We start from the raw sequence: 8234 nt of genomic DNA, 5'->3' as shown, positions 1-8234 counted from the left end.
GGGAACTTTCTGGCGGAGGAGGGATGTGGCGCAGTCCCCGCCTGAGGACCGCCCGCCCTGACATTGCCTTCCGACTTTATTTTCTGCTCTTTCGGGTTATTGTATAAAGCAGGCTGCTCATTCTCACTTGATCAGGACAGCCAATTATCTTAATAATGTCCCGTCCCATAGGCAATTAAATGTCCCTCCTCCGATGTCTGAAAGATAATGAACACTTTAAAGGGAAGGCTCTCTTCCCCGCCCGCCCTTTCTCTTTCCCAAAGCGTAAAATTTTGGTCATGCCTCCTACTAGCTGTGTGTGTACCTGCGAATAGTCTTCACACAGAGAACTGTCTAGAGTACCCGTTTCCCAAGTCTGCAGTTTACGTGCAACTTACACTGTGCCAAGAGGGGAGCTGAGCTTCCCTGTGAAGGCTCAAGACTCCCTTCCAAGAGGAGAAATCCCATAAGAAAGGAGTGGTGTGGCTAGTTTACTGTCAGGCAGACCTTGAAAACACAACTAATTAAAAGCAGCGTGCTCCTCCTTCCCCGAACAATGCCAGGGCACTGTGAATATTGCAGTGAGCATGATGCATTTTTAAAAGATGGTCTAATTGTGGGACTGCTTGACATTTAGCTCTTGCACATGAAACAGCTCATGTGAGTCTTCCTTTCCTGACAAATCCTGAGCAATTATTATTAACTAATTATCAAATATTTACTTTTGCCTGACTGGGTTTTCAATCAAAGTAATTAAAAGAGGAGAGCACACTCCACTTACACTGGTATATTGTTTTAATAAGGGACCGCAACTGGAGTGTCAAGCAAGAGTATTAAAATCGCGTGTTTTATGATGGAAGTTAATCTCTTTCCCAATATGTTTTGAGGAGGCTGCTTAGTTTAATCAGGATGAGCTTCCTCCTCCAATGCTGTGGCACAGGAGCAAAGGTGCTAGAGAGGTGCACCAAGCCTGGTGTGGAGATGCTCTGAGAGATGCACTTTGCTCATCCTCCTAGCCCAGCTCAGGGTGTGGGCAGCTGCCTCCCACACAGACCCATAGTGCCACCGTGTCCCTCTGAGGGACAGAATGGGGCCACCCCCAAGCTCTTGTTGATCTTTTCTCCCTGTTAAAAGAAGGGGAGAAGAGCGAGTTGCTGGGCAGAAGCCTCCTCCTCCAGTGTTTAATGTGGTGGTCCTGCTGGAGTCACCAAGGCCGTTAACCTCCTCTATAACCTACCAGACCTACTAATGCCACCTTCACCTACACGCAGTATTAGTGTCCACTAAATTAATTCATTAACCTTATTTGGAACTAATGGTCCAAAGTCATTAGAAACTGCTCTTCTTAATCAAGTGTGAGAGAGATTGCACAGAGCCAAGGAGTCTAGCAGACCGCATTATCTTATTACACTGTCATTTTCCCAGAAGTCGCAGATTAAGGAGCGCTGGTGGTAGTGAGTCCACCTCAACGTCCTCTGAAGTGACTCTGTCAAGTGACTAGAAGCAGCACTGCTTTATTTCAGGCATTTAACAGATGCCAGACTCTGCCATGTTGTTTGCAGGGCTGGAGTGGGCTTAATGAGACAAGATCACTTTCTGAGTATGCTTACACAGAGAGGAAAAGGCAAGATTCCCTGAGAGCCCCAGACAGCGGATTAGCAAGATCACCAGTGACAGCTTTTGAGCTTTGAGCAGCAATGCCTTTTGTTCTGGTCAGAGGAAAACAGCCTGTTTTGTAAAGGCACAGCGGAAATATAATAAGATAGCCTTTCCCAGCTACGTGCTTAGCAGTATCTGGATTTTGACCATACATCTGAGTACCTATCGACCCCTTCCCTCCTAATTTATGGCAAATAATTTCTATAAAGAGTGTTGCTTTATGCATTTTTGATGTGCGCTTCCTCATTCATTTCCATTTGACCTGTTTTTCCTACAATAAAATCCTGTATATTTATAAATTCATGCTGTGAGCAAGGATTGCCATTTTGCTTTCACAGGGAATGTATTAGATAGAGCACTGCAGCCTATATATACCATCATTGAGATGTAGTGATATATAGTCTTGCTTTAGAGGGGACATTCTTCCTGTCCATAGTTTACTGTCATGTTTTATTGCTCAAAATTAAACAACCAATGCGTGGAGAAAGTTTTTTCCTCCCTGAAGGCCCACAGAAGGGAATCCATAGTAGTCAAAAAAGTGATAACACTGCACTGGACAGTGAAGTGAGTGGCCATGTAGTTTGGACTTTTTGTCCCTTTTTACTTTTCCTATAAACCTTAAAACGCAACCCTGACAATGCTGACCAAAGGAGCAAGATGCAGCCTTTCCACATTTCACAGTCACACTTTGTGATTCTAGAAACTTTTGCAACTATTTTGCTGCTAGAAATAAATCTTTGTTGTTGTTCAGGGGAGGAAGGAATGAAGGGAAGAGGAAGGGATGTTGTTCTGCTCCATTACTTTGATGCAGTCTCCAAGCATGAACAAACTTCCTTGAAAGAGTAAATAGTGGATGATTTCTGCTTCACTAGAGCTACTTTGTTCTCTGCTACCCTGAGTTTGAGGAGCACAGATAGTTTCAACCTGCCTAGATTTATGGACTGATAAAACAAAGGGAGGGTCTCCTGCGAATGAGCTTGGATCCACCAAGATAATCCCAGTGGTTGGTGACACAGACCAGGCTTATCCCATAGCTGGGCAGGGTGTCAAAAGGCATTCCTTAACATCTCCTCCCAGCTTTTCTTAAAACTTCATACTTAAGAAGATTATAGTTTTTGGAGTTTATTGTGTCGCAGGTACCCTTCTTAGCCGACATTAACGCTGTTATGAAGGTGCAAGGTTTTAACACTGTAAGGGGCACTGTTGGAGCGGAGGGCTTTTAAAAAGGGGGCGGCTTAGGAATGGGGTGCTTCTGCTACCTGCTGCCTGTCCAGCCACCGGATTTAAAGATGGGGATGGAGAGGGAGTCCTCTTCCCTTCGGTAGAAAGTAGCAGAGATGTCTTTAAAAGCAGAAGTATGCAGCATAAGTTTGCCTGAAGAAGGCTGCGGTCTCGCAGCATTCCCACGGCAGTCGGCGGGGTCCGCTGCTGCGGGCTGCGCCCGGATGCTTGCCGGGGGCACTGAGACCTGCCCATGTGCTTGCTTCCCCCGCAGATAAGTGTGGAGACACGATCAAAATTTTAAGCCCCGGGTACCTCACGTCTCCCGGCTACCCGCAGTCCTACCACCCCAGCCAGAAGTGCGAGTGGCTGATCCAGGCGCCGGAGCCCTACCAGCGCATCATGATCAACTTCAACCCGCACTTCGACCTGGAGGACCGCGACTGCAAGTGAGTGAGTCCGGCGCTGCGGAGCGCCACGGCGACACCTGCCGGCCACCGCGGGCGCTCGGCGGGGGGGGGGGCTTCCTGCGTCCGCGCGGTGCGCTGCGAGCGGGTGGCGGTGGTGATGCGCGGAGTGCGGGTGCGGTTGTGGTGAGGCACCGTTTGTTGGCCCGCTTGCTTCTTTAAGTCTCTTGTTTGAGTTTGAGAAAGGAGTTCCTTTTCCGCTTATACCCCCACGACTACAAACAGCCCATGGAAGAGACAGGCCATTTATAAATTGCCAAATCTTCTTAACGCAGAGCTAGTCTGGCATTTACTGTCACCCTTCAAGGGGCAGTGGAGTGGAGGACTGATAGTCATATTTCCTTCTTTCTCCCTTTGCTGCTGATTTATAGCCAGTAGCTTTTCTTTCCCCTCCTCCTGCTCTCCTGTAGTGCTGTGAGAGGAGGAAGGAGGGAGCTGAGGCTCCCTTTGTCCCCTGTCCTCGCATTCCCTTTGACCGCCCGTTCCAGAAGTGAGAAGGGGAATCAGAACCTCCCAGAAGCTGTTCTCCACTTTTCCCCAAATCTGTAAATCTCACAGCTTGCACAAGGCAACACGTGGAAGATCATTCCCCTCTTCAACATGCACTCTGAATTCAGCCTGCTTGTTTCACGAAGAAAATATTTTCATTATTCATTATTTAAGTATTTCTGGAGTATCATAGTTATTGAATTATTTCTTGTGTATCATAATTTTTTATCCCCTTCTGATAACTGCAAGAGAGTTGCTGTTCATTAATGTTACCAGTCAAGATTTTCTCTGCATGTCGGAAAGATTAAACTCAATAGCTGGTGGTGTTTGGTATTTCATGGGAGTATACAGGATTTGGTGCCATAAAATGATGCTCAGTTTATCAGAAGTCATTGTGATAGCCCATGAGATTAGAGTGTTGGACTTAGGGAAGGAGAGCCTGTACTCAAGCACTTAATTTTTGCCATTCACATCTTTGTCCTATTATTTAATAAATTGATTACTTAGACCACAATTATTGTTTTCTCTTGAAATGAAGTTTTTTAATGATGCACTGTGGTGCTTAGTTGCCTTTTTGTGGTATTTTATAAGCACTTATAGATCAGCATTTCAGTGCCATAGTTGAGTGATAATGCAGAAAAACCCTGTGCTCATAAAACTAAACTGACTCTTTGCGAAAATGAGTTTTTACTGTGGTGTTGGAACTGCAGCTCGTATTCACACCATATGTTCACACACTGACTTCCCATTCTTTAATTTTTAATGTCTTGTACTCAGGCAGTGAGTCACTTCCCTGTGTCTTCTTAATACAGGTTTTGCTTTCATTCTGTGGAACGCTGCTAATGCTTTAAAATATTTGTCACTCTTTGTCTCTTAGATGGAAATTAGGAAATTAAATCAAACATATTTCAGTGTCAAATCTTCTTCCTCCCTTGCTAGAATGCATGTTTTTCCAACTCTGTAAAACCAACATGGTCTTTGGCAGCAGTAAAATGGTGTACAGCATACAATTATTTGAAGAACAAGTAATCTTTGTGGCACAGTGTTGTGTTAAACAGTGCTAGACTGAGCTGAACTGGGTCCAGGGAAAGGATTGACTCCCTCCCTGTGCTGCTTCCTTCTCAGTGTTCATTGTCCACTCTCCCCACTGCATTATTTCTTCCCCTGAAACGGAGCCCAAAGCAGTAATGAGATGGTAGTGGGTGGAAGGAAGTCTCTCAACAGGGTTGTTTGCATTGTCTTTGCAGTGTGTGGTGGTGATGACTTTACCATTATTTGTCTGTGCTGAAATGCTAATTTTCTAGGCTTTGCTAAATTACTCAGCTGCTACTTCATTTATACTGAAAATTGCTCTTTTTAACTTGAGAGGGATTGTATTAGTGGAAAAAAAACCACAAAAAACAACTAAGGACCAGAACAACAGAAAAATTATTTCAGCAACAGGAATTTGTCAACAATCTCCGTTGTCTGAAATTTCAGCATCTGCTTGCAAAATTCACATTCCTTGTACTGAATATTAAATACAACAGGCGATTAATGCAATAAACCTATCACAAGATTATTTTGTTTTCCAGCTAAGTATATTTTGTTTTTCTAATATGCTTAGTGTATTAGAAACTCAGTCTGCAATCTAGAAATGTGTAATTTAGGTTACACTGTAGTTTATTGAAAGGTTTAGCACTGGAAATTAATAACCACTTAAATATGAAATGCAGATAGAAAATGAGAGATAAGGGAATTCATGTCTGGGAACAAAAAATGTCCCATACAATTAGAGTAGACTAGAGAAGATTAGCTTGCTGGCCTAGCTCCCAAAATCCTCTTTATAATGCTGTTCATTGCATCTTGGACCTTAGTTAGCATTGAAAACAACTTTAATAACAAGGACCCCTGAGCCCAGGAAGGGAAACACTGTGGCTTTGGAAAGGTTACCTTCTTGTTTCATAGTGCCAACAAGAAAATCGAGAGGCTTTACCTAACTTTAAAAAATATTGCTCTATATAGAGGTCTAGACGTATTGAAATGTAAAACTGGTGAAAGGTTGATTCTCAGAGGAGAATCAAAAGCAGCACATTTAAGCATTAGCTGTTACTGAAGTTGTTCCCAGTTAGTCTCTTTGTATGTTAGGGTTTGGAATTAATTTAAGAATATGCCCTTGATTTACCTACTTATTATGCTGTGCTTTAATGAATAAGTATTTCTCAAATGACTGATAATAAAATTCATATATGTATATTTTTCTGACAATCAGGACCATTTGAGTTGTTCTAAATTTCAAGTAAACATGGTGAAAATTCCTTTTTCTCTGGAGGCATTCTGAAGGACTCAGCTTCTACAGTTTTGGAGAATAAAGATACACAAATAATTAAAAATATGTTCACACAAGCTAGGTTCATCTAATAAAAAGTCTTCTAGACGGAACTACTGTACCAGCATTATGGAAATACTGGGTTTCGACAAGAAGTGTACAAACATGTCGACCACAGATTGTTATCAAGGACATATATAATGAAAAAATACATAGTCTCTTTTAACATTTAACTTTAATGAGTGTTATGCCTCCTCTTCAGGAAGCCAAGAAACAGAAATTATGGTTGTGCTTTAAGAGAAAAGTAGTTTTTGTTTGCCGTTTTGCCTTTTCTCAAGCAAGTCCCAATAATAAGCATGCATTTTTGGAGTCAGGAGCATGGTTAAAATGAATAGAAGAGACAAAACATATGGCCACATATTAGTTAAAATGCTCCAGTGTTTGTTGCATGTGGTAAATGCTTTTCAGCACTTAGTGCAAGCTGTACAAGTCTCGTGTTGCTGAAGTATCCTACTGTGTAAATGTAGCCATCTTGAATCTAGTAAAACTTTATACCTAGATAATAAACAAGAATGTCACTGATACAGTACTTTGAATTTATGGAACTTTTCCGGTTTCCCAGCAATGTACACTATCAGCATGATAATTTATAATGGTTTGTGACAAATGTTGCTGAGCAAAGAGGTGTGTGGTTACATTCAGATCAGATGTCATTATCTAGGGAGCAATAAAAATTTCACAGACACTAGGTTAAAAACATTAAGAAAATGAATGTGAAGCTTCAGAAGAAAAGGGCTTAAGAAAGGTGGAGGGTTGGCTAGAGAAAGCCCAATAGTGGTTTCCTTACTGACAAATTATTAACTTTGTTGTCAGACTTGACTGTATTGTTTTACAAGGTTTTCATAGATATGCCACACAGCACTATTGTTTTAATGGCTATCATTTATAGATGTAGAAAATAAGTATCATCCTTGCTTAACACTTGTGGATTATGTGCGACAATGCTGTCAAATCACTCAGAATGGAAAAATTGCCCATTTTGGAAACATTCAAGTTACAGGAGAGATGTCACAGATAATTACTCTTCATATTGCATTTACTAGGGATTAGTTACATGGATGAGAGTAGAGCTTTATAGAAATTGTGGTCAGCTATAGAATACAGAGCAAAACATATCTATGGTTGTTTATATAGAAGAAAATGGCTCCTCCAGGTCCTTGAGTAAGGAAGAAAGCAAAGGTATTCAGACCTACAGAGTGAATGTATAGCTTCACATAACTCCCATAGACCTTAATGATGTTAGAAATTCATCCATACATTTTATTTCTAAATAATGTCAATGGATTTATGCTACAAATCTGTAGGTATAACAAACTCAGGCTGGTAAAATAAACAGGAGCAAGTGAAGTCATGGCTCAGCCTTCCTTTCGTTTCTGCATAGTTTAAGCTTTCATTTGCTTTTGTCTAAATCCTGGTTCCTGTTCTTCCATGCAGCAAGGTCTGCTTTGTGCAGACCTTGTGCCTCGCGTTTGTCCCTTTTGTGCAGGGGCCGTTCAAGCCCTTTGGGCTGAGCCGATGGGAGTAAGAGTGCCTATGTCCTTGCTGCCCACCTGCAGCACCACCCATGAAGGATCCTGCTGAGCTGCCCACTGAGCCTGTCAGAAGGGTCCTGCCATCAGCTGCACACAACAGCTGCTCCCTGACTGCCCCAGCTGCACCTGAAGCCTAGACAGTTCTGAGCTGCTCCCACAAACTGCCCCAAGGACATCTCAGGGGAAGGGGCGGTCTGGGCCCAGTGCAGCCCTACTGCCCTCCACTCCCACAGAGCTGTCTCCCATCATTCTTGATGACTGCAGGGAAGGGTTCAGCACAGGCCCTGTAGGATGGTTAATGACTGTATCAGTTGTTTGGATAGCAAATGTCAGTCAGAGCTTCCTAATTCCCTCTGCCCGGCCACTGTGGGGCTGGGCAGGCAGTGAGTGCCTGCAGCTGACAAGGCAGGGTGAGCAGCAGAGCAGCACAGGAACAGTCACTCAGGTTTGTGGAAGGGGAGCCAAGGCCTCTGAGCTTTCCAACAGAAATACAGCTTTACTGTCTCCGCTCCGCGCGCT

At 43.1% G+C, this 8234-nt stretch overlaps 1 protein-coding gene across 1 annotated transcript in view; it reads left to right on the top strand.

Moving 5' to 3' along the window:
• The window catches only part of NRP1 (neuropilin 1), a 113125-nt gene that overhangs the window by 747 nt on the left and 104144 nt on the right, over positions 1-8234 (top strand). The window contains 1 exon segment of the mRNA XM_008639274.2: positions 3134-3308. Within this exon segment, the coding sequence (XP_008637496.2) occupies positions 3134-3308 (175 nt within the window).

The sequence above is a fragment of the Corvus brachyrhynchos genome, unplaced genomic scaffold, assembly GCF_000691975.1.
Source record: "Corvus brachyrhynchos isolate BGI_N302 unplaced genomic scaffold, ASM69197v1 scaffold167, whole genome shotgun sequence".
Taxonomy (NCBI): Eukaryota; Metazoa; Chordata; class Aves; order Passeriformes; family Corvidae; genus Corvus; species Corvus brachyrhynchos.
This window is presented reverse-complemented; position numbering and strand designations above follow the sequence as displayed.